We start from the raw sequence: 26035 nt of genomic DNA, 5'->3' as shown, positions 1-26035 counted from the left end.
CAGCCTCGTTGGGCAACCTGTTCCACTTTTCTAGGGTCAGTGAGCACTGTGGGGCAGAGCAACAGAAAGAAGGACGGCAGCACTTCTCACTGCAAGTGCAGCAGCAGGCAGGGTGTGCAGCACATCAGCAGCTGCCAGAGCACAGCAGCAGCTCTTCCTCCCTCATTTTTCCAGCTTCCCTCCCCTTCGAGAAAAGTTACATTTAAAACACACGTGCTGGAAAAGCATCAGCCTCCTACAGGCCCAGATAAGGGCTGTGTGTCAATGCAGCTCTGTATGTGCAGAGCGTGGGTGCACGGAGCAGACCCCGTTTGCTGTGTGCCTGCAGCTGGGAGCAGCCTCCCTCTGGCTGTGGGCTGGCTGCGCTCACTGCTGTGCTCTGACAAAGGGAAGCACACTGTGCAGCGCTGAGAAAAGACAGTCGGCACCGGGGGGCTCTGCTCGTTTCTCCTTCAGAAATCGACCTGCTATCCGATGAGCAGCGAATAACAAAGCAGGGAAATGCATCCTAAAAGTGAAAACCTTAAACAACGCGCAGCCGGAGCAGTAGGATCCGTGCTGTAGGCGTCGGTCAGGATTCTTCATTCACACCAACTTAATTGCCTATGGAACATCTGGAGGGAGGACTTGGCCACGCAGTGGGGCTGTGAGCAGTGACAGCCCACATTTCTGAGCGCACTTGTTGGGTCCTCCATCAAACCCAGGGTGGCCGCAGCTTGAATGCTGGAAAGGCTGAGAATGAGAGCAGCTTTTCCAGTTCCCTTCAGAACTTTGTAGCACAACAGACACTCGATGACGATCTCTTGTAGTTTTTAATATACAGGGACACTCGAGGTGCACTTTCACCTGCTGTTACTTTGCAGCAAAGACAATGCTCAGCAACAGCAAGAAATGACAAGGATAGGACAGATGAGATGGGGGCAGCCGGAGCTGGACTGGGATCAGTGAATATGGGGAGTCTGCACACAGAGCACAGTGCTGCAGTGGAGCACTCAGCTGCAGCTGGGCTGTAGGGTAGCACTGAGCTGATCACACACCAGATTCAGCATCTCCATCTCATACTCTGTGTTTAGTTTTATGAACTTTAAAAACAAAAAGTTAAATATACATATATATTTATATATATAATATATATATTGTTCCCTTCCTCTTTGCTTTCTTTCTCCTTCTGAGCATATCAGAGTCTGTGGGGTCTGAGTCCCAGCTGCCTGCCATCACCCCACAGCATCACCTGCTGCACACAGACTGCTGCTCCATGGAGCAGGACTGACCCGCTGGTGCTGCAAGGACAGGGCAGGTGTTTGTGTCACCTGCACGAGCTCATCCCTGAGCTCTTCTCCTGCTGGAGCATCCCCACCTCAATCAGCTGCTGAAGTAGTAACTACACAAAGCATTTCTTGCATGTGTATGGCTGAGTCATGAAGGATCGGTAAGTATATTGCAAGGAACTTGCATTTTTGTACATGTATATATATGAGTTCAGACTCTAACAACTAAAATAGAAACAGGAGAGCCCTGGCTAACTTCTGCAGGCCACAGACCTGTGGGGTATCCCAAGGAACCAGGAATGTCTGTGCTCCCATCCAAATACATCCCGTTCAGAGTACTTTGTTTCAATCACAGCTGCACTGAAAAGCACACCTTTGCACCACACTGCCCGGACATCTCCCTCTGTTACAACGAAGGATGTTTTTCATGGCTTGTTACACTCATCCTGCAGACAGACGTGCCAATATTGGGAGCAGGCTGGAAGGATCTGAAACCCAGCAATGCCTGGGGTGGGTTCAGGTGACGGCGGTGGGTTTGCGGGGAGCACCTTCGGCTGCCATACGAGTTCCTCACAACATATTAATTAACTTCTTTATTCAAGGATCAATCGACACCACCGTTACTTCTATTGACTCGATCATTAGCAGCACCTTCGTTTCATTTGAAGCGAACCGGTTTAGCCGGCATCGAATCCATCACTCCCGGCCTTTTATCAGCGCACAACGCCGGAGTGATTCGTGCTGCTGAGCCCGCACAGTCCTTCCCCTCTGCCGCCCTTCAGCTCCATCCCGTCCCGCAGGCGCTGCGCGGCCGCACGGACCGAGGAGAGGAGAAGGGAGCGGCGTGGGGCGGCTGCTCCTCGCATCGCTCTTTAGCGGTCTCCTTCCCGTCCCTCCGGGCTCCGTCCCGCTCCTCGGGGCCGTCCTACACCGCGTTCCCCTCCGCCCTTCCCGGCCCATGGGAGCCGTGCGGGAGCGGAGAGCCCGGAGCAGCGAATCGTCCCCATTCCCTGCGTGGGACGCACGGCGAAGTCGTTGCGCTTTCCTCGATTTTATTACCTGACGGAACTGGACAGAACTCGGGAAGGCGCATTGCGGCAGCGCTTCCAGCGGGCTGCTCTCCTCGGCTATGGGGTACAGAGGTCCGTACGGACCGCATTCGTTACGTGGCGCTGAGCAGAACCGGCGGCGTCGAAAACGGATTAACAGAGGTGAAACCAACCTGAGTGAAACGAAATATATTGTACCGACAACAAATGCGATGAGATAACAGCGTCTTTTTTTTTTTTTCTTTCTTTCATTTTTTTTTCCTCTTTTTTTTTTTTTTTTAAATAACTTAAAATCCACTAGAAAAAATATGGTCAATATAAATAACTTTGTTTTCATGGAGAACAAATCGCTACATGCCCGTCCGTGCGCAGAGCTTTCCCGGCCGTGCCACAGCTCCACCAGAACAGAAATCAGCACACGACGGGACCACATACACCTTTATGGAGAAATGCACGTGGCTGACACCAGCGCTCCGCTCGCAGCTCATAGCCCAGATCAACTCCGTTCGCGTCTATCATCGTATCTCACATGTACGGGTAGCTCTGGCCGTGCGGAGGAGGCGGGTGGGGTGCGATGCTCTTTATTTTTTTCTTCTTTTTTACTTTTTTTCTCCCCCCCCTCCCCTCCCTCCCTCCCATGTTTTACCCCAGGGACAGCAGAGCCGCAGCTCCCCGTGCCCCCCGCGCTGCCCCCGGGGCACAGAGCCGGTGCCCCCCGCGCCGCCGGTTGTGCTGTGCTCTATCGATGGGGTGAGGTGCGTGGATCAAGGAGTCAGCAATGAAATACAAACGCATGCACCCGGAATGCTGCTGCAGGACGGATCCCGGGCAGTTTCCCTTTAGAAATCCGCAGAGAAATCTCTGTCTCTGTCTCTGTTTCTGTCTTTTTTATTATTTTTATTATTATTATTATTTTCTCTTTCTTCTTCGCCGTTGTCTGTCTGTCTTTCTCTCTTTCTTTCCTTCCTTCTTTCTTCCTTCCTTTCTTTCTTTCTTTCTTTTTCTTGCCGCTGTTCCCGACGTGCTCGCTCAGCCCGAGGATCTGATGCATCGTGAAAGGAGGCCCGCCTCTCTTAGCAAATTTCACGTATTAAAGTGAACTCCGCAGGAAAAAAAAAGGGAAAAAAAAAGAAAAAGAAAAAAAAGGAAAAAAAAGGAAAATAAAGAAAGAAAAAAAAAAAAAAGAAAGAAAAAAATAAAAGCAAAAAAAAAAAAACAAAAAAACCAAACAAACGAAAAAAAAACCCAAAACCAAAAAAAGGTCAGCTTCAAACCCTGTGAACTTCCCAGCTGCGCTCCTGCTCCGCCCGGCTCTCACATCAGTCCGTCTCTGCCGGCAGCGCCGTTCTCCCCCCGCGGCTCTCCGTCCCTCCGCCCGGAGCCGCGCAGCGCTGCGCGGTCACAGCCCCAGGGCGGCCGCGTGCTTCTTGGCCTTGAGCCGCAGGTCGGCGATGCTCGAGTTCTTGCTGGTGGTCTTAGCGGCGGCGGCGGCGGCCACCACGGAGGCGGCGGAGGCGGATTCGGCCAAAGTGGCGAGCGGGAGCCCGAAGGGCGGAGCGGGGAACATCATGTAGGGCGCGTGGGCCAGGTGCGGGTGGAGGTGGTGGTGAGCGTGGGCCACGGCGCTGTCCAGCTGCAGCTGTGCCTGAACCTGAGCCACACGGACGCGAGTGGCACCGCCGACCCGGCCCCAAGAGCCCCGTAGCCCACCCACCGTGCCCTACATCACCCCATGACCTGCACCTCCCGTACCCCATACACCGTCTGCTGCACCCCTCGTGTCCTACTGCACGCTGTGCCTGTCCCTCTCATGCACCACCCGGATCCCACCATCCCACATCACAAGTGTTGGTCCTGCACCCACTCGTCCCACATCTCTTATACCCCACACCCCGTGTTCTGCAGCCCTAGTGCCCCCTCACCCCCTATACTCCACACCCCATATCCTGCACCCCTGTGGCCCGCACCACTCACATCCTACACCCTATCTCAAGCAAGCCCGGGTCCCACAGCCTGTATATCCCTCATCGCATGCCCCATAGTATCCCAACATATACTGCCCGTGTCAGATACCCGCCGACACCCATTTCCCACACTTTCCATATCCCACATCCCGCATCCTGCACCCCCTGCGCCCTACATCCCATATCCAATAATCCACAGCCCTCGGCGACCATACCCTGCACCCCACGAGCACACTTGCCTGCTGGAAGGGCATCCTCAGCGCTCCCACGTTGACGTAAGGGGCCACCCGGCAGGCTTCGAACTGGCTGGCGGCCCCTATGAGCACTCCTGCGGGCAGTGGTGGGTCAGCTCAGCCCCGCCGGACCCCCACGCGTGTCGCAGCCGCTCCCCCCATTTCCCCCCGGGACACGCACGGCCGTACCTTTGTGCAGTTGGTTTTCTTGCTTTCGGCATTTGGCTCTTCTGTTTTGGAACCAAACCTGAGGGCACAGATGGGGAAGGGGGGGGACACGACAGGGTCACGAGGAGGGACATGGCCAATAAAATGAAATAAAACAAAACCCACCGAGGGGAAAAAGCAGCGGACAAAGAGAGTGGCAGTGAGGGGGGTGGGGGGTGAGGGACGAGGCGATGAGAGTGCGAGAAATTCGGAAAATGGCCCAAAACAATCGGCACTCGCTGTAGCCGAACCACTTTTCCGAGCCCCGAGTTCCCGTTCCCAGCCCGGTTCCCACAGCACCGATGTCTCGTACCCCCCCCACCCCCACCGACACCAACAGCTCTGAGCTCAGCTCTCTGTAATGGGTTTGGTTGTTTGCGCTGTAGGAGCCGAGGAGAACGCGCTCGTTAATAGCCCGTGTTATTAATTAGCTTTATCGTCAAGGAAAAAAAAAAAGAAAAAGAAAAAGAAAACCAAAACCCAAACGAACAGCGAAGTGTTTAATGCTGCACTTTTGGGGAGTAATTACTGCCATCAAAGCTTTGCTACAAAGAAGTTGGAATTTCTCTGTTCCTCTGCGCAGCGGAGTGTGGCACGCAGGCGGAATAATTGTCTCATTATCATGATAATCTGATTTGCTGCCACGGAAAAGGCTGCGCGCTGGACACGAACGGACTTTTTAATATTAGAAATGGAACGGTCGAAATAAATAAAGACGGAACGAAGTTCTGCTCGGCCGGGGGAGGCGGGGAGGCGGGCGACAGCTCCGGAGCCGAAGGTTCCGTGTTGCCTGTCGGCTGCAGCATCCGCCCCATGAGCCGCTCCCCACGGCCACAACAAACAGACAAATTGTAATTGAAATAACAACAACAACAGCAAAAATAAACGTGTTGTTGGGTCTCTCTTCAAGAGGCAAATACACACGCGACACCCCCCCCTCCCTGCCTTTACATCTTCTCCGGCCAAGCCAAATCTGCCCAGCAGCCACACGTTCGCCCTCAGTCTCCCGTGGAAAAGAGGCACAGTCCGTGATTTGCAAAGCAGCGCAGAGAGGGGGAAATATCCGCGCGTGCCTTTACGGGGGTTTGGGGCTGAGCTCCGCGAGCAGCGCTGCCGGCCTCTGCCCCGAGCTGAACTACTTCGCTCGCTTTGATTTCGTTTGGGTTCGTTCGGCTGCGGCGACGGGAAAAATAACACAAGCGGGGAGATGGGGAAGAGCGGCCGGGAGGGCTCCGCAAACGGCGCCGATTGTTTGCTGTTCTTCGGTGCGACGCGAGCGCTCCGTCCCTGCTCTGACCCCGCTGAGCGACGCAGGGATCCCCCGGGCTCGGTGCAGATGGTGCCTGAAAGCACGGGGCTGGACGGGGGATCTGCTACAGCGCGGCCCTCCCGCAGCTGCAGATGCTGGGGGCCTAAAGCTGCTCCATGTGTTCGACCAAATCACGACCATCGTTTTCTCTTCTGTTCTTATTAGAACGGGAATACTCCGCAGCAGCGACATTTGTTTGAATTTGGGAAGCTCTGTCCCTGGCGCTGCCGGTCCCGGCGGAATGGATCCATCCCGGGGATGGATTTTGGGGAACTCGGGGAGGGCGGCCCGGGGTTACGCGCAGGTTCAGCCGAAGGAAGCTGCGGCTTCTCGGCTCTGACACAGCCCGCTCGGATCCCACACTTTCGTACCGAACAAAGCCGGCCCGCGTTCCCCGTTTTCTCTCCGCTTCACTCCAGATTTAAGAGCCACCACCGCGAACATCCGCACCGCGCCGATCCCCGTTGGGTCACGCTCTCTCCGCAGCGACGAACCGACCCACGGCACCCCCGGGAGAGGACGGCAGAGCGGGACCGAGGGGCAGCGGCTGCGAGGGGAGCCCCGCGGATGGCACCGAGCGGTCACCCCCCCCCCCCATGAACCACGGCCGCCCGGCGCTACCTGCACTCGGGCTTCGGACAGCCCCAGCCGCTGGCTCAGCTCCTCCCGCATGAAGGCGTCCGGGTAGTGGGTCTCGTCGAAAAGCCTTTCCAGCTCGTTCAGCTGCTCCAGGGTGAAATTCGTCCTGCTTCTCCGCTGCTTGATTTTCGTCTGCCCTTCGTCTTCCATGCCTTTCGCATCCTCCTTGCGCTCTTTCAGCTCCGGGGACACTGGGCACGACACAAGCAGTCAGGCGGCCGCCGGGAGCCGGGCGGGGAGCCGGGCCGGGAGCGGGGCTGAGCCGCGAGGCCTCGGAAGGCCCTTCCCCGCCACCGCCGTGCCGTGCCCCGCCGCTCGGCTCCGGGCCCGCCGCTCTCCGACACCCGCAGCCCGGCCCCGCGCCCTCCTCCCTCGGAAGAGCAGCAACAGGTCGCGGCCCGCGGTCCCGCGTGGGTTTCGTTGCCGTGGGTTCGCCCCGCGAGCAGAAATCGCTCCGCGGAGCCGCCGCAGCGGATGCCGCCCGCACCCCGCGGCCGAACAAAAGGGCGGCGGCGACCCGCGAGGCCCCGCATCCCGCCCGGCTCCGACCCCGCAGCTCCGCCGGGGATCCGCGGGGGTCCCTCCTCGCGGCGGTACCCGCAGGGCAGCGCCGGGCCCCGGAGCTTTCGTTCGCGGCTCGGCTCTGGCGGGATGCTGGAGGAGCGGCTCGGGCCGCGAGCGAGTTGGAGGCTTCTTGCGATATTTTAATATAAACTTCGAGGCCGGCCGCATATTTCCCGTAATTGGGAAAACATGGCAGGGTGCTCGCTCTGCCCACCGGAGCCTCGCGAGGAGCGCGGCGGCCCCGACGGGGAAGGGACGGGGAGGGAGGAGGAAGGGGCTCCCGGTGCCGCCGTTACCGTCGCTCAGCTTCGGGGTGGCCGCGTCGGCGGTTCTCTCGGCGGCGGCGTCGGGTTCCCGCGGCGGGGAGCGTCCGCCGCCCGCCCGCCCCGCTGGGCTGCCCGTCTCGTCCCGGCCCGGTTCCGCCGCGGCCCCGCCGGGCTCCCGGGCTCCGCGCAGGGGTCCGCTCTCCAGCACCTCGCGGTAGGTGATGAGCTCCTTCTTCTCCTTCGCTTTGGGATCAAACGATTTGGAGACGAACGCCGTCAGCTCCTCCATGGCCGCGGCTCAGGGCCGCCGCGCTGCCCCGGCTTCGCCGTGCCGCCCCCCCGGGCGGGCATCCACGGGGCGGGGTGCGGCCGGGCCGGGCCGAGCCGTGCTGCGCCCTCCGAGCCGCTCCGCTCCGAACCGGGCCGCTCCGCCCGACGTGCGGGGCCGGGCTCTCCGCGCCAGCTCCGGGCTCTGATAGCGTCGCGCCGCTGGAAGTGGCACTATTTATACTTTGCAACGCCTGCCCCTTGTTCCCGGCGAATTACCTCCCCTCGGAGCTCTGAATGGACCCCTTCCTTCTCCGCCGCCCGCCCGCCCGCCGCGGGGCACTGCGGCCACAGCGCTCCGCCGCCCGCCCGCCCCGCGCCGAGCCCTAATTAATTTAATTAAGCGGCCGCTCCACGCGAGGTCCCGGGCGGGCGATGCGCGGAGCCGGGGCTGCAGGGGAGGGGCCGGGGGGGTGCGCAGCCTCCGCACCCGCGCTCCGCCCGCATCGCATCGCGCCGTGCGGGGCGGGGGCACGGAAAGTTCCTCCGTGGGCTCCCGTGGGCTCGGGGATGGTGTAAGCAGGGGGTAAGCGGGCAGAGGAGGGTGGAGGCGTCGGATTAGGGCGAGTGACGCCGTTTGAGGCTCGCGTTGTCGGGGCTTTGTTGGCTAAATCCCGTGAAAGCGGCACTTTTTGTTGCCACCTTGGGTAGGATGCCAATAAATTATTCAGAATTGTTGAACTCGCGCCCGAGGATCGATTCCTTCTTTGACCTCGGCGGGGTTGACTTTACATACAGGAGCAACGATTGCCCGTCGGGGGGTCCTTCTCCCCACGGCGACACGCGTGACCGTTCCCCTACACCCTGAGAGGCAACGCAAGCGTTTCCCATTGCTGGGATGGGACTGAAGCGGTGTGTTTTCCCCACTTTGCTCGTGCTCTGCTAACAAAATTCGTTACGTGACTTGAATCCCGCGTGGAAATTGGCACGTGGGCGAGTTTTGCTCCTTTGTGAGACCACAACTGCGGTGCCTGGGTGCCACAGAGCCCCACGCACGGCAGCATGGCACCGTATGGCCTTGCGTGGGGCTCTGGGGCACCCAGGCACCAGCCAATGCTTCGTGATCCCCACGCGTGTCCCACACTCCACGCTCCGCATCCATTCTCTCGTCTCTCTACATCTCTGCCTGCCGTCATCGATGCTCTCGGCTCTCGCTCTCCGTTGCCTACTCGCCTCCCTCCGGGAAGCCTCCGCTCTCAAAGCCGCGGCCCTGAGGCCTCAATTCGGTTGTTGGAGGGTGAGGTAAAGCTAAGGGGGATGTGTGGGATCGTTTTAGGGGGGTTTCTGGTCGGTTGAAGGGCCTCGGGGTGCGGGAAGGGGGTGGGGTAGGCCTCAGGCCTGCCGTTGCAATGGCAGGGCCTGGGGGTGAGGTTGGGCCTGTGGAGCCTATCGTTCACCTGTAGAGCTTTTTTTAGTGTGAAAATGTCGATGTTTGAAGCTGAATTAGCAGTTTATGGTTTGGATATTGTATCTGTGCCTTCAATTGTAGTTGATCCAGCATTGAGTCGTTCTACTGATAAGGTTAGGGCAGAGTGACATAGAAATAGGAGCCTCACCGATCAGGTCAGGAGACTTTTTCTATCTAGAAACCTGGGATGTAACCTGGCTTGTCAGTCTCAGCATCTATCTGCTGTCAGTGCTTGGTAATGTACCTCTTCCTCCTTGTACTGCTTCGTGATTGAGATAAAAGCCTGCTGCTGACTCGTGTGCCTTGCCAGACACCTAGAGCTGCATCTCAGTGTCTGCACATAAATAGCAGTTAGTGATGTATCTCTTGTTTCAAATATATATGGCTTAACACCTGAGTCCTGCAAGGGGAGGCTCCTCAAAAATGAGACTAGGACCTACAGCCATTAGGGGAACTCTTACACCTTTCTTTTAACTGTGGTGAATCTGCAGACTTTGTGTGGGAACATATGGGTAGAAAAAGCTTATAGAATCATAGAATTACCCAGGTTGGAAAAGACCTTGAAGATCATCAAGTCCAACTGCAGCCTAACCAGTACCCTAACTCTAACAACCCTCTGCTAAATCATATCCTTGAGCACTGCATCCGAACAGCTTTTAAACACATCCAGGGATGGTGATTCAACCACCTCCCTGGGGAGCCTATTCCAGTACTTAACTTATGAGCTTCAATATACAGTTTTTCTGTGATCTCCAGGTACTGTCAGGTAGTCCTGTTTGTAGAGCTGGTGTGTGGATCATTGACCCAGCAGAACAGCTCTTGTATCTGCCAGGCTTAGGGGATCAGTTTGTGCTAGCAGGCCTTTTCTGATGGGTCTGTGCAGGAGTATGGATGGAGGAGGCAGCAGGCAGGGAGGATATGGTCTGGTGTAGGTCTTAAAAATCAACTGCTTTCAAGTGCTCTGTTTGTAAGAGGCATCTTCTCAGGGAAATGTGTGATGTGCTGAAGGAGTGCTCCAAAATCCCTGGTGGCAGATGAACCTGTATGACAGGCACTGTGTACTTCCAAAGTATCCCTGTAGCTGGCAGGTACAGCTTCTTGGTTGCTCACATTGTTCTGAATCAGGTCTGCTTCTGAAGACTTCTTTTCCAGTGGGATCTGCAGGGGACATGCAGAGCATCAGTCACCCATCTGCCTTCATTCTACAGCTCAGCCGCTGTGAGCCCAGAGCTTCCTGGAGCTCCTGAGGCCCCAGCGTGGAACACTTCTGCTCTGCTCATGTATTGCAATAGGGCTTGTCCTGAAGGGCTGTGGCACACAGCTTTTCTGTGGTCCTGAAGACATAAAATTGATATTTACACAATATGTTTCACTAGCTTGGTATGCTGCTTAATCCAGTTATGTGCCCAAATGGGGGGGGGAAGCTGTGGTTAAAAAAGGAAGTTAAACAACAGACAAAATATATGTTGAAGTGTAATGTTCTGACTCGTAATGATATCCACATCAAGTGGTGAATATCTTGGCAGGAATGTCTTCTGTACTCTGTGTTTCTCAGGTCTCTTCCATTAATCTTGCTGTCATGAGCTGTGGTCTGTGAGCTCTTAGTTTAAAACCTGTGCATTGTAGTTTCATCTTTCTGAGCAGTTCTGCTTATTTAGAGTTTGAGATTCAGCTTCATCTTCATTTGAAGTTTGTTCTATCGGTATATATTTGAAGAGCTTTATTTTACTATGTAATAACTGTTGGTGCCTTGGGTTTCTGCAAGTCTTTGAGCTGAGGGGGGTGGAATGGAGGTCTTAAGTGCTGAAGACTGCAGCTAAGGAGCACAGAAGTAAATATGCAGAGGGATTTAGTGTTGTGGCTCTCAGGGGCATGGTGAAGGGCTGTCTGATCCACAGAACCTTGGCTTCATGGAAGCGAGCTTCACGAAGCTGATTGGGTTGTGGCAGGAAGGAAAGTAGTGAGCTTCAAATAAGAGCCAGGTATGTAGGGGCCATCCTATATTGAGCGTTCTCAAGCTGTTGGATGTGTTTATGGTGCTTTGGAGGTCATTAGCTGGAAAGCTTCTTTGGGAAACTCTTGCAGCTCACTGGCCCTGTAGAGCCTATGAAAACTTAGGTTGAAGAGGCTTTTGCCTGTGGGGATAAACAGGCTTTTTTGCTCACTCACTTTTTGACCTAACATATTATTTGCACATAAGGATTTGGTGTGTTTAAACAGGAATGTACTTAATAGTTTTATGGGAAATCACAGCTTGAACCACTGATTAATTAGCTGAGGCAAGTGTTGAGTCAGCTGTGGAAGCGCAGGTGAGAGTGATCTAGCTGTGCTCCTGGAAGGGGTGGACTTCGACTCCACCCCCTCTAAGACCTCATTTAAGGGCTGACCACCACTGAGGCAGCATCTCTTGGTGATTGCTCCCCAGTGGAGGCTGCTTCAGTTATCTGGTCTAGGCATCGACATTGGTGAGTTTTCTTTACTCGTAACCTTTGACTATTTATCACCATCCTCTGTTACCACCTTTACAATAGCGAATTTATCTTTTGTTCCATTTTCAGTGGAGATTAGGGCCTGCTTCTGAAGTGGTGGAAGGTGTGAGGAAGCACAAAAGCTTGTTTGCAGAGAAGGAATAAGTTCAACTTGTTTATGGAGCTGTATTATTTCAGTGTTGGTTGAAGACAGTTGATAATTGTGCCAAAATACCCCCATGATCTGGCTGTTGATACAAATGTTAAGGAGTCTGGAGCTGCTGTTGGTAGCTTGAGAGCCTTGAAACAAGTGCTTGTTCTTGGGAGGAGGGCCTGTTGCTGGCTGCCATTAATTAATTAATTTGAAGATAACTTGTTTTCTCAGTGCTGGTTTTTAATCATGATAGGTAGAACAAAAACTTATATTACCTTAGTTGTGCGTTCTGAAAACACATGAGGTGAGCTACATCAGTAACAGAAATGGACCGTGTTTTATTGATTGAGCAAGTATGCATTTTCGTCTGTAACTGTACCTTAAGATGATGTGCAGTCAGCAGTACAGCGTCTTCAATATGCTTAATGGGGAGTATGTAAGAATTATCTCCTTGGAAATTACTTCCCAGATTTCTTAGAAATTAATGTTTAGGCCAAAAATGTAAAGATAAGACAGGATGAAATATGTTCTGATATAAAAATGGATTTTATTGGTGCATTTAGATGTTTAAATGATTGTAAAATATCTTTTGTGGAAGTTTAGAACAAATATTTAATGCCACAGTGAACTTGTACTGTCAGCAAATAAATTTCAAATTACTTCAATTTGTTGACATCTTATAATTAAATCTTGATTTAAGTTTTGCATAGAAACTAAACTGGTATATATATATACCATATAAATGGTAGCTTTAAAAATGGTGTCACAGTATGTGTATTTATGTAAATGCATTTCTTGTGTGTGTATGTAGATATAAATACAGACACAGGGTGTTCTTACAGTTCAGATTTGTTTTGTCTTCACTTAGTTTAAAAATGGGCCGTCGCTCCTCGGACACAGAAGAGGAGAACAGAAGCAGAAGGAAGAAGAAGCACCGCAGGCGTTCGTCCTCAAGCAGCTCCTCAGACAGCAGGACGTACAGCCGGAAAAAGTCTGGGAGGAAATCAAGGTCAAGGTCACGCTCTCGAGATGTCCAGTCACGTTCACATTCATATGAGAAAAGGTGCATGTGTAGTAGCTGTCTGACTGCCGCCGTTGTGTGCAGATTGGGCTCTTCCACATCCCATGTTATGGGACAAAGCCAGAAGTGCTTGAATCCTGTGTGTAGTCAGTTCTGGTTTGGAATTTTATTGCAGTTTGTTCGGAATCTTGAGATATCTGGCAACAATTTCACTTCTATTTAAAAACCAAGCCATCAAAATGAGCAACACCAAGGGTTAAATTGTACCATCACACTTCCTATTCTTTGTGTGTCCAGCATACACTAGTCAGCCAGGTAATGAGAACACAGATGGTGTGGCTCTATCTACCAAATTTGTACTGGCCTAAAACTGTATTTCCTTCATTGCAGAGTCCCCTTTCTGTGCCTCATCTTTTTAGATATCTTGGTTGTCTCTGACTCAAGATGACTTAACAATCTGCTCAGTTTGATTCCTATTAATGGATGTGGCTGGAAGATGCTCATCACATACAGCTGCACTAGAAATGTGTGAGAAACTGCTCCTGACCAGCCTTTCTGTAGCTGGCAAAGGAGCGTTTCAGCACGGGGCAGGCAGGCTTCTGGAGGGGTTCTGGTTGGTTCCATCCCCCTATTTTTCTGTTCCTGCTTAGCATCTACATACAGCCCTTAGGGGACACAGTGAGATGACATGGGCTTTGATGCCAACAATATGCTGATGACATGCAGCTTTATGAATCTCTTTAGTCCAGTGCAGGCATGGCTATCTCACAGATAAAAACAGAGCTTGAAGGGAGATTAGAGTCTGGACGAAGACCAGTTGACTTAAATTGAATCCAGAAAAGACCAAAGTGTCTGCTTTTAGTATCTGGCTAGCACCTCTGCTTTGCCCTTAGTTTAGGATATTTGCTCCTGGCAGTTAAATGAGTGTTATGCTCTGGGGTTCTGCTGGATTTATCCCTGACCCAGAAGTATAAAAACCAGGAGTCTCCAAGGTTGTTTTGCTTCATCTTCATTTAGCAGGAGCATTGCCTTCCTTTTTCACATGGAAACCTGCTCTTTATGAGTTAGCCTCAAAAATCTTTTTAGCCCAATCTACTGCAGCACTCCTTGTATGTAATGCAACACCTTATTACAAGAGTAGGGTGTTATGCTTTAAGATTACTTAAACATCCTGAAACCCAGAAATACATAGTTTCTCATAAGGGCTGCAATTGTTAGTTAGGGTTGAGACTTAAAGCATCCCTCCCCCCAGATTTGGGATTGGTTGGTTTAATGTAGGTATTTGGTATGTATTCTTTCATCTTTCTCCTGTGTGTATAGGAACTTACAATGTGAATAAATGAAACGGGGGTGGGGGTTGGATGTGGGGTGGGGAGAGAAGATACTATTCTGGCCCCTGGTAGAGCTCAAGAGAAAACTCCCAAGCTCATGTTGAATAAATTAATACTGATTATTTGATTAATAATAGTACTAAAAAAAAAGGAGGTGTGTGGATTAAAAAAATAGTTTTTCTATATCTGAGCAAAGACTGTGTGTTATGAAAGTTGAGAACTCAATTGTTTGTACATAGAGGGAAAATATTTTTAAGTGTACGTAATGTATTTTAAATTTTTATGCATGTTTGCTTTTTATATATGCACTGGATTGTGCTGGATGGCTGGAGATAGTTGTATAGATCTGCAATGCAGGAGCTAATGTTTTGAATTTCATTTCTAGCGCTGGAATTCTTCCCACTGCAAAGCAGTCCTATACAGTGTATTTCTGAGTAAATGCTGGGAATGTAGGTCTAAATGTTTCTTTAACTTCAGATTTGGCGAAGAGTCAGTGAGTTCCAATACGCTGGTCATGAGACTGCAGTTCATTGAGAGCTGAGCTGTGTTCCTGGCTTCACCCTTCAACTGTTGTATGATTTGGGGCATATCAGTTAACTTCTGTTTTGCCTTCTGCCCTTGGGACATATATTTTTGAATGCAAGCTCTTTAAGACAGGTTTTGCTCAAGTATGTGTGAGTTACTTATTAGTGTGCTATAGTGGTATATGCCAAGGCTTTTACGATATGCTGTAATGCAAGAAATAGTTTTGCATGCATGTAATTTTGAGTGAACTGTTTATTCCTTTTCCCGTTGCTGCTTTTTGTTTTAGAAGTGCTGCTGTACTGATAAGATGGCTTTGTTTCAGGCGCAGGCACAGATCGAGCAGTAGTTCTTCATACGGCTCTAGAAGAAAACGCAGTCGCAGCCGATCAAGGGGCAGAGGAAAATCCTACAGGTCTCAACGATCGAGGTCAAAAAGTAGAACGAGGAGGTAAGGTGCTTTTCTAGGAAAGAAATTATTATTATTTCTACTGTAAAACATTTATTTAAAATCACTGTGTACTTACTGAGTTTGTAAGCGTATTAGGAGTGGTCTAATTGACATGTTGCTTGAAAATCTTCTTAAATTGAAACCTCTGTGCTATGCTCTTCATGCACTTACCATAACTTTGTTTTAAGCTGACAGCACAGTTGGATTTGATGATAAATTACATATACTGCATTTGGCCAAGTGCAAAAAAAAATAAATAGTCACCTCAGTTTAGTTGAACTGTAATAATCTGAACTCAAGGTACAAAAGTTGTCTTTCTGATTAGTGATTTCCATACTGTGCATAATATTGGTTCAGTGATGATGACACTAAGCTTTTATTTTCTCATCCTGTGGAATGGGTGTTTCCAGTTATGCACCTCTCACTTAACGTTGATAGAGATCTGTGGTGCTGCAGTTCTTGATGGATTAGATTGTGACAAGTCAATATTTTCAGCAACAGGCGTAATTTAAATTGTAATCAAATTGTGTTCTAAAAAACTGCTTCATGCTTTTATGGTTAGCAAGGACTCTATTTTTTGGTGTGTGTTTGTCAATTAAAAAGTTTAAATAAAGTTGATCAATGGGTGTAAGAACTGCTGTTATAATTTTCTACTGAATTTAAGGTCATTATTGAGTGTAGCAGGCAGATGAAAGCTTTTCTCTTTTCATTCTCTGTTTACTGACCTGCAGGTAGGTAATTAAAAGTCTAAAATTTACTAAAAGCTTAGTAAGACTTGTTATATTCATGCGCCAAATCAGTGGAGCCGTTCCTCCTAAACGTTATTGAAAAATTGTTGCTGAAGGATGTGAGCATTTCACTTTTCCTATTTGTATTCTCTCATGACTTATTCACAGCTGTTCATTATAATAGTTGCCTGGACACTTATTGCTATAGTGCCTTTGTAGTGGCAATTTGGTTATTTAAACGACCTGATCTCTCTTGGAGTATAGTTACCATCTGAGCTGTAGGATGGATAAGCTGCTGAGCTCTGTCTAGAAGTGCTCTTGTGAAAATCCACTGTTTTTATAGCATCAGTTTAATAACAGTGAGATGTAAAAAATAAAGTGACAACAAAAGTGCTTTTGAGTAGGTGAGGTACTCAGTATTAGAAAATAGGATAGCCTGCTTTTAGAGGTCTGTTGTATTCTAATAAATGTAAATTACATTATTGGTTAGATGTAGCCTGATATACCAATGGTCATGTTTGCCAAAGGACTTACTGATGTTAATTGCCATTGCAACGTATGGAAATTATCTACCTAAAAATCTTTTAAAACCTAATGGTGATTTATTTTATTTTGGGCTGGGAAATATTGCATACAGATATTTGGTGTACAAAATATAGTATATATTCAAACCTGTCCTACTGATGGTGTAGCTGCATGTCACTTTGTATTACTATTCACAGACACATATTTAGGAAAGTTATTCTTAAATAACATCTCAAATTATATTAAAAGAAAGAATCTTGGAGTCCTTTGTTGTAGTTTGCTCAGGATGAGACTGCTCATTTTTACCTTTAGCGGTATTTACTGAAGAAGCAAACACTTGAGTGAACTTGCTAATGAAATGATTAGAAGTAAGTCATCCAGTTCTTGTTTGCATAGTAAGAGCATGTTACCTGCGTGGTGGGGAATGAAACCTACGGACCCACCAGCAAGGCAGCAGTGGGAGATGCTGTAAAATAAAGCAAAGCTTTTCTCTCTGCTGCTCTTATTGTAGGGTTACTGTTGTGCTTCCCAAGTACCACCTTCAGGACTTGAGCAGCTGTGTTTTCCATTGTCACTTGGGACTGTCGCTTGAAAACTCCTTTCTTTTTGGAAGTTGAGATTCTTTACATTGTGTCTTGAAATCACTGGGTTTATTTTTGGTCTAAGTCATGCAGACATCACAATCTCTGTCTCCTAATTTCTCCTTCTCATTCTCTATCAAAGAAAGATAGTTTGTTTTTCAAGATGGCGAACGTGTTTGTAAAAGTAGATGTACCTGTAGTGTAATTTTAGTAGCTTTTCTAACATAGGTATTTAATTTGAATGAGATATTCAAATATTGAAGTATCAGGCTTTCCTTTGATAAGTGAAGTTACAAAAGATGTGATGATCTCAACATATTTTTAAAATGTGCCACTTAACAAAATCAAGCTCAAAATATCAGCTCAGACTTGAGAAGATGAGAAAACTTGTGTGTGTTGTAACTGTTTTAGATGCGTTTAGAGTCAAAAAAGTGGGTCTTCCTAGTAATGCTATAAATTTGAAGCTGTCCTACAGCAAGATAGTACAATGCAAATATGACTTAATAAGATCACAAACTGAATTTCAGCAAAACAACCAAGATTTACATTAAATTAGGAATTTTAAAACCGATTTAGTTTGTTTTACTGAGCATTTGCTTAATAACATTTTGCCTTCTTGCAATCTTTTTAAAGACAATAATTCGTCTGTGAAATGCAGGCACATCCTCAGTAGAAAAATTGAAAGCTACAGCTCACTTTCTGAAACCACACATAGAGTGATATAAAGAAATATTTCAGCTCTGCGAAATTTAATAAATCATCCCATTTCCTAATTTGATCATATTAGATGCTGATGTGGAAGAAGCATTTCAAATACCATCTCCTCATTAATATACATCAGTCTGGGGAATAGAATGGAATACTTATGCAGAGATGTCACAGTTACTGTTTCTTAGTTTACTAAGTGGAACAGGTTGATGTGATACTGGGTGCTATTTGTCAATGTCTTGCTAAAATGGTTTGGGTCGAGTTATGGAGTCCGGAAAGACAGCGGCTGATAAATCAAAAGTGGATTGAGTGGACAGGAGGCAGTGATTGATACTGTGACAGGATATGAAGAAAGGAATCTTGATACAAGCATGCATGATATTGAATATGAGAAGGAAAATGGCCCTGGAGTATGGATATTATTCAAGGAAATGAGAATAATAATATCATCTTGAAATTATTGCTGGGTGAAGATTAGGATAGTTCTTATTAGAATATTATGCTTCTCCAGAATGGAGAAACTTGGCTTTCCTGTGACTTGTGTCTGGATAGAGGCTTGTTAATATTTTCGGTTTTCACTGCAGTTGTTGTACGAGTTAATTGTAAATGAAAATACATCAGAGCTTGGGATTTCATTCTTTTAATTTGTGTAGCTTTAAATAGGTTTAACCAAAGGATGTTAACCTTTTTTTCCTTTACTTCACACAGTTCTGTGGTCGCAGAGCACTTTGCTATAATTGTCCTTAAATACGCAAGCTTGTTTTTATTGTCTGCCAAATGTTTTTGGCTTTTCTTGTTTTTACACTGAAGAATCCTGTCCTGAAATGCATAACAAAGTTCAGTGCGAGAGATGCAATAACAGTTAGTACATCTATAGGTATCTATGGGGTAATATAGTGTGAAGTGTAATCTTGTTTGTGGAATTGCTGTCTCTGGATGGTCAGCAAAGGAGGTTCTTGATTGGTGGCTTTTTGTGTTGCTGGGGGTGGGGACATAGTTACATATTATTTCCTGAGCTCTATTCCAATTTAGTTTGGAAATGTGTGCGTGTTATTGCAATCTATGGCATGGTGATTTACTCATCATGGGTAGCTTGGAATATGGTTGGAGTTTGTTAGCAAAAGGCAAATTTTTGTCTCAAGTTTTCATTATCCTAGCAAAGGAAGCAAGAATTATCGTACATCCAGCCCTTGTAGTTTATCAGAGTTCTTCATTTTGGGTGCTTTTAAGTTCTGCTATTTGGAAAATAGGGTCCTCTGTGTATGCAGAGGAGAGCTAACTGAAAAAGATGGGTAAATAATGACAGTAAAATCAAAAAGCTGGCTTCAAAGGTCAACAAGTAATAACAACAAAAATACTTTTGCACACCCCCACAGTACTAATTAAATATCTGGACAGGTTCACAGCTTTAATGCACTCTGTAAATGGTTTGATTCGCATTACCCGGTTAACAACACACAGGGCTGATGGAATTACATGATTCCTCCCGTACACACATTTTCTAGGTATACTTTCAATACTGCTCCTTTAAACAGAAGTGCAGTGCTAGATGCTGCTTACTGTGAAGCTACAGATGCTTGCCACTGGGTTTGATCTGTGCTCTGAAGGTCATAGCTTCATTCAAACACTTATCCCTGGTTGGGGCGTACTGTCAATCCTTGCTTTTTATTGGCTGTTTACTCTGTCTGTTTTACAGTGTGCCACTGTATTGTAATGGGCTTAAGCTCTTTCCAAGTCCAGGTTTTTAGTACTGGCAGGAGTCGGTTGCCTTTTGTGTGAGCTTTCTTTTTCCTCTGAGAGTTGTTTTTCTTAAATATTGAGGTCTCTTCCAGCCCCTGCAATTGTGTGATTTCTAATAAAATCTGAACAAAGAAGGATTTTAGCAAAGAGACAATACTGCACAGTGAAATGTTGTGCATGTAACTTCTGAAAAATGCAAACAGCACCACTGGGTGCTTTCGTATTTGCCTTACTAGAGATGGTGGATAGGAAGGCACCTTTCCTTCTTTCGTTAGTCTATTATTTTCCATGCATCATGTTTTTAGTGTGTTTGCACGAATGTGTCCTGGCCTGTGAGTGCTTACAGCTGATAGCAAGTGTTGGATCAAGGCAGAATCTATCCCAATCTGCCTTCAAAACTTGCTTTTAGCAGTAGGGGAATACTCAAACAGGTTATGCTGTAGAGTTTCTGGGGTAGTTTCCATTATGAACAACTTGGGGAAGAGTTTTCTAGTAACTGCATCAGCCTAAAAAGATAATAAAGGCTCTTAGGATTGAGGGAGATTAAAAGGATCTAGTTTAGAGGTAGATATTATTGCCAGTGGCAATGTGTGGTAGATGAGACGATGACAGGTAAGGAAGAAAAGGAATGGATCAAGTAGTGGTCAAAGGTTATAATGTATATGAGATGAATTGCAGCTGTGTGAACCTAGAACCTTATGTATTTATTTGTGATCAAGAACATTGAGAAGCAGGACTAAACTGAAATGTGATGCAAGAACGTGGGTTGAAGATGAGGTTGGTGTCACCCAAAGGGTAGGTGCTGGTAGCTGTTCTGGGAGCCAGGAAGGGCCTAGGGGAGAAAGCGAGGGTTTTCTGAACTCACCATCCTATGGGCATCAGCTGCTGTGAGATTTTGGCTGCTGGGAAAGATGTGGAAGGAACTTTGAAGCAAAGTCTTTGAGTAACAGCACAGCAGTGACTTTGAGAGCAGAGGGAAGGGAGAGTGCACCAACATGACTCTGAGTATCTGCTGTAAAACATTCTGGGAATGAGGGCAAGGCAGCTGTGAAAAACAAGGCTGGGCACAAATTGTCAGGCAGCGTTGAAAAGCTGTCTTAATCTATTGAAAGGCTTTTTCAACATTACTGTCTTTGGAAATGGATCCAAGAATTTCCTACAAAGAAGCAGATGAAAGTCCTGTACGAAATCGAGCAATGCTATCAGAATGTTTCTCCTGAAATGCTTTGTTGCCTGCTAGTGACTACTGGAGTTGCTATTCTTTTACAGGTTTGATCTGTTGCCTATAATATTTTCCTTCTCTCCTTGCTGTGCTGATTGGCACTGTCACATGCAACTAACTGCACAAACCCACGTCTGCAATCGTGGGAGGAACCAGTGCCAACATTGTGTGCATCTCTTAGTGGAGGGGCAGGGGAGGTTAGGAGTCTTTGTTCTGTTAGAATGTATATTTAATTTAAAAAAAAAAAAATAAGTGGCAGTATTTCTTGTATTGAACTTCAAACAAAAGCTTCAGGAAGGGCAGAACTAGTGGAATTTGGATTGGTTTTGTTCACGTGATCTTGAGGTTTTTCTACAGATGCTAATAGCAGATACTTGTTTTTCCAGTGATAAATCAGCACCTGAAGCTTTCACTTAGGGTCTTACTCTGTTATAGTTCTATTGCTAGTTGGCTCTAAAATATGTTTGTAGCCATAATAAGTTACTTTAAAAAAAAAAAAAAGCAATTATTCTACACAGATGTAGTGGAATAAGTGAGGGGGTGAAGCACTGGCATTCAAGATATCCTAGAGCAATAACCCATCAATGCACACATTACCAAGGTCTAATTGACCACTTTGGGAAATTAAACTTCATAAGGCAATGCCAGGGGCCCTGAAGTTATCAATAGGGGCAGATAGCTGCTAGTGACAGCTGCTTTGATGCCTTTCATTGGTGTGTGTATATATATAAATAAAAAGCCTTAAACGTATGAATTCATGTCTGCTGTTCATTTGGAGCTAACTATTGAGCCTAATTGCCTGCAAACTTCTGTTTTCTAAAGCAGTCCTGGTGTTATGTATGTAGAATGTGTTCTTAATGTAGCTTTTTATTTTTATAAAGCCTTTAATCCCTCCTTTTGGGAAAGGATCTATTTGTGGGTTGCCTCCCCCCCCTTTTAATGTGGGGGGCAGTGGTTGTGCTTCAGTTTTCTGCTTGGGAGGATGTACTTAAAGAAGTATGAGAATAATTTGATTCTCTTTAGTGGAGATCTGACTCCTTTATTTTAGCCTACATTCTGAACTGTAGCATATTTCTACTTTTATAATCCTCTTTTCCTCCATTGCCACAACTCTGGCCATGAATCTATTCATTTTGCCACAGAGATTGTGTTTCTAGAGGCTGCTATGCAAATCAACACAGAGCAGATGTCTTAAAGATGCATCGGTAATACAAGACCATCCCTGTCTGCAGGAGTGAATTGCCGCTGTTTCCAGCGTTGGTTTCCAGAATTGGATTATCAGCACGTGAAACACAACATTTGTAGAATTTAATAGGAGTGTTTTGCTGTGGATTCCTGCCTCTCTAATAATGTATGGCAGGAACGGTACCTAGGCTATAAGGACGCAGGTGAAATGCAGATATTGCTGCCTTTTTTTGTATGGAGCTGTCGGTATGTTCCTCTTGCTGGGTTTTGTTGCAGTTACTGTATAGCAGCAGTGTGCAAGTACCTGTCAGTCCTGTCTACTCCAAAAATCCAAGCTGCACTTTGTTGAATGTACCTGTCAACCATGCATTGATGGACATGCCAGAGCTGGGACTGTGTACATCCCTCGCTTAGCATCCATGTTCATCACAGTTTTAATGATGGATTACTGTTTTCCCCCATAGACTCCTTACTTTGTTTACTTTATGCATTAATAGATTGGTTGCTGTAGTCCTTCTCAGTTATTTTTGTGTATTATTCTTCTGTTATTTTATTCAAGTTCCATGAAGAGCAGCTGTAACAAGATTGTTGTTCTTAGAACCAGCCACCTTGGAGCAGGGGTCAGCAACTATTGAAGTATGCTGTGCTGCTTGATGTTGTGCTTTTTTAAACTGGCAGTTAACTATGTTGCTAGAAATGTATCAAACCGTGGGAGAAATTAATTACTAATGAGATACAATGTTGTTTAATCGTAAGGTATTGCTTGCTTTTTCTGGAAGCTGGCTGGTAGCTCCTTGAGAGCCAGGAGCTGGGAACAAGCCTTGCTGGGGAGCTGCTCGCAGGGTGTTCCAGTTCTCTGCTTTTGTCTGGGATCTGGGCTGGAGGGATTGCTCAGCATGTAGCGGAGTAGGAAAGTAGCTGCCATGTGCTTCTGGTACCTTTGTATCAATGAATTTTACCCTGTGTAAATCAGCTGTCCTTCAAGATCCAGATAAGCAGCTGGCTGTTTTTGTTGGTGCTCTGAGCAAAGTGCAGTTTAGAGGTGACTTTGGTGCTAGGTTAAGCTGATGTAAGCTGGGTACTCTTGACGCTTTGCTGACTGACCCTTCATTGTTTGGTATGCTGTTGCCTTCACCCCTGCTTGTGCACGGAGGCCAGTCAGCATGCGGAGCAGACAGCTTCTGCCCTGCCTGTCTGGGGAATGGGAGAGCAGGGCAAGAGCTGTCCTCGTGGAGAGCACAGGTTGGAGGAAGAAGCTCCAACCTGGGATGTTCATTTTGGGGTCTGATGAGAATATCTTAAAGTGAAATAGCTCTCAAACAGGGAAAGCTTCTGGTTTCTAAGGCACTGAAATGCAAGAGCACGAATATATATAGATGCTTATGCTTCATCTGGCTCTAATATAGGTTTATTGGTTTACTTCAGCTCCATCAGAGTCAGTGGCAAAGTTGCACTTGACTTCAGTGATTCCTGGTTTTCAATTCAGGTGTAATGTAGGAAGAAAAAGAAAAAAGTGTATTGCTGATTTCATGCATGTGTAGAGCCTTTGTCTTTTTACCATCAAAACAGAGCTGAAGCAATTGCCTCAGCAAAGTAGTTTATTTATATTAAATATGTGGCCACATAAGGAAAAATGTGAAAACCACGGAGTAACTGGAGAAGGACGCATTGAAGTACTGTGTCCATCTTTAAGGAAAAAACAGCTTTTAAAATCTAGGAGAAGAAAGAAAATAATCTGTCTATATCTTAATGCTGCTATAATTCTAAATATTTTGGATGTACTTCTTGTAGAATTTTCTTTTGACCTTAAGTTTTCTGCTTATGCACATAGCTCAGAATACTGTGCAGGGTGTGCTTTCACTATTAGATTTCCTTATCCATAAATATTGCTTTAAAAAGATTCTTCAGCAGCTGCAGTTTTTACAGGGTTATATCAGCTCCTGATTAAGGCAGACTGAAAAACTCTCCTTAACTTTCAGGAATTATGTTCAGCTTGAATGAATTATTTTAATTCTTTTATAATTTTGTACGGCTGATTCATATTATAGGAATGGAGGCAAGGGCCGTTGGAGGTTTTTCAGTAATTCATATGTTGCTAGGTACCTATTTAGCTTCTACAGTTTTTGCTTCTCTTCTGTGGACACAAGCAGAGATATGCTGAATTGTAATAGAATTTAAATTAATCTGTGGCATAGCAGTGAGAATCTGTTACCAGCCTATATCAAAAAGGTATGCTGAAAGTTTTGCTGTTAGAGCTCTGAGCTTCTTGATTGGAGAATGGGTGTGGGGGGAAAAAAAATCCCTTTCCTATTTTTCTAGTATATAGTCTTATTGAAGTTCTTCCAAATTAGATTTTAAATGCCAATTAGGAGGTTGAATATACTAAAATAAAAGCAAATACAACCAAAATGGCCTCACCTTATGGCTAGTTAGGCTTTTTCTCTCAAAAGCGAAACCTTTGCTCTGAGCATGGCTTTGAGAAAGATATTCAGCTTAATGAACACATTAATTAGAACCATAACTATTTATAAGATAATTAGAAACGAAGCACGGTAAACTGGGCTTTTCCTGCAATTAATGGAGGATTAATTACTGGAGGTAATGAAGTGGATTTTTAAATGCATTAAGGTGAAGTACAGAGATGTGCAAGGCTTTGTGATAGTTGCATAATTATTCCAGGCTGTTTGAGCATAGCTCATATGAGATCGCTAATAAGCATCATTGCATCATTATGTATGCACTTAAAAAGACTTACCACCAAAATGACTGCCTAATTATTTCTAATTGGCAGGAGTCTGTGTAGTCATTGAGCTGTTTGTAGCCATTTTAAGGTTCATTTAACTATCCTTGGGGCCATGTGATAGATGGAAAAAAGCTTCAGCTACACGCTGGCCTTGGCTGGCGCCGTTAATCAATTTTGGTGGGCTTCAGTTTGAAATGCATTTGCTCATGCGGAGGTCAAAACCCGAAGTAGTCCAAGCAAAGTTTGGCTTTTTGATGCCACTTGACTGTATTCATTAGCAATTAGTAAAATAATTGTGTCTGTCACTATATTTGGATTTCCATATGACTTGGTATTCTTTCATCACTGTCCCTTCTTATAGCATATTAGCTTCACTGGAAACCAAATATTCTTCCAACAGACCCTTTTAGCAACTTCAGTGCAGTGGCATATGTTCCGATATACTACCTTTCTTCATTCATTTGTTAGCTTAAACAGTGCAGTACATTTCAACACAATCATCTAATTTGCTCCCGATTGATTGCTGAGTGAAAGTTTCTACCCAAGGACAACATTTTAGGGCTTTTAAGGGTATCTCTGAGGAATTAGTCATTAAGCATTAGCAGAGGAAGCAAGAAGTAGTCAAATCGAATTCTGACGTTGGCCAGAGTTTTGCAGTTAGGGGCATCTATTTCCAGGATGTTGACAGCTCTGTGGATTCAAGGACATCTTCTGCCAGAAGAAACCTGCGCAATAATTGTGCTCATTTGAAAACTCATTACTGCATAAACGTTAGTGCACTGCTTCTGTCAATAATTGCCTTGGAAATGTATGTATCGTTTGGAAATGACCTTTTTGATACACTACAATTAGTATACAGTTATTTTATCTGACTCTGTCAGATTTAACGTGACATCCCATTAGGTAAGTGTCTGTGAAAGTTCTCAATGAGCGCGTTGTCCTGTTAAATGTAATCGTAACCATCTGTGGGGTGTTGTCAATGTACATAAGCCATTCGTGCAGCTTAAGAAAACACTGGTGAGCAAATTGTAGGCTAATAAAATAAAGGTCAGCTTTACCACTTTTGTTGCAGAAAATGTGGTTCTAGTAATTTAATGTTAAAACATAATTTAAAAAAGAAATTGTTCAGGCTGAACAGTAAGATTGATTGAAAACAGTTCTTCATTGGAACAAAAGGCAAACAATTGTCATTTACTCATGAGTGTTAGTTTGGATGACGGACATTAAAGTGAGGGAATGATGGTAGCGTATCTGGAGTGTACACCAGTTTTTATGGAAAGCTGCTGAATTATTGAACGTTACATTAATTGTTTTACTGTCAGATTTCTGGGGGGGTGTAATTTGGTGGAGACCACTTCTGTAAACAAATACCCGAGGCAGAAAAAATTAATACAGTGCAAATAGTGTTTCCTATTGAGACTC

At 46.5% G+C, this 26035-nt stretch overlaps 2 protein-coding genes across 12 annotated transcripts in view; one reads left to right on the top strand and one right to left on the bottom strand.

Moving 5' to 3' along the window:
* Positions 1-2491: 2491 nt before the first annotated feature.
* SHOX2 (SHOX homeobox 2) lies at positions 2492-7973 on the bottom strand. 2 transcript variants are annotated; one of them, XM_015872070.3, is made up of 5 exons: positions 7530-7973; positions 6652-6860; positions 4704-4761; positions 4521-4609; positions 2492-3968 (listed from the first exon to the last, which is right to left on the bottom strand). In XM_015872070.3, exons 1-5 carry the CDS (start codon positions 7786-7788, stop codon positions 3717-3719), a joined length of 867 nt encoding a protein of 288 aa, XP_015727556.2. In that variant the 5' UTR covers positions 7789-7973; the 3' UTR covers positions 2492-3716. The 2 variants fall into 2 exon arrangements, 1 of the variants encoding a protein (XP_015727556.2); XR_014933445.1 differs by having other exon boundaries at positions 3182-3968; positions 6652-7973.
* Positions 7974-8858: 885 nt separating this feature from the next.
* Positions 8859-26035, top strand: part of RSRC1 (arginine and serine rich coiled-coil 1) — a 97980-nt gene continuing 80803 nt past the window's right edge. For 4 of the 10 annotated variants that reach the window (XR_014933438.1, XM_085513394.1, XM_085513396.1 and 1 more), the window contains exons 1-3: positions 8859-9068; positions 12725-12865; positions 15056-15181. Coding sequence is in view for 8 of the 10 variants with exons in the window: in XM_085513394.1 (XP_085369520.1) it covers positions 8965-9068; positions 12725-12865; positions 15056-15181 (371 nt within the window). In the remaining 2 variants the exon portion in view is untranslated. Of the gene's footprint in view, positions 9069-12724; positions 12920-15055; positions 15182-26035 lie in introns of all 10 variants that reach the window. The other 6 variants (XR_014933437.1, XM_085513393.1, XM_015872093.2 and 3 more) reach the window with 3 other exon arrangements.

Source organism: Coturnix japonica, chromosome 12 (genome assembly GCF_054131305.1).
Source record: "Coturnix japonica strain WE chromosome 12, WE-NBRP24, whole genome shotgun sequence".
Lineage (NCBI taxonomy): Eukaryota > Metazoa > Chordata > Aves > Galliformes > Phasianidae > Coturnix > Coturnix japonica.
Note: the sequence above shows the minus strand (reverse complement) of the source record. Positions and strands in the feature narration are given on the sequence as shown.

Excerpts from the sequence above, each read along its gene's own strand:
- SHOX2 (XM_015872070.3), bottom strand. The coding sequence starts at position 7,788 with ATGGAGGAGCTGACGGCGTTCGTCTCCAAATCGTTTGATCCCAAAGCG. Across the intron at positions 4,610-4,703 it reads AGAAAACCAACTGCACAAAG|GAGTGCTCATAGGGGCCGCC; the intron begins GTACGGCCGTGC and ends CACTGCCCGCAG. Across the intron at positions 3,969-4,520 it reads TGAGGATGCCCTTCCAGCAG|GTTCAGGCACAGCTGCAGCT; the intron begins GCAAGTGTGCTC and ends CGTGTGGCTCAG.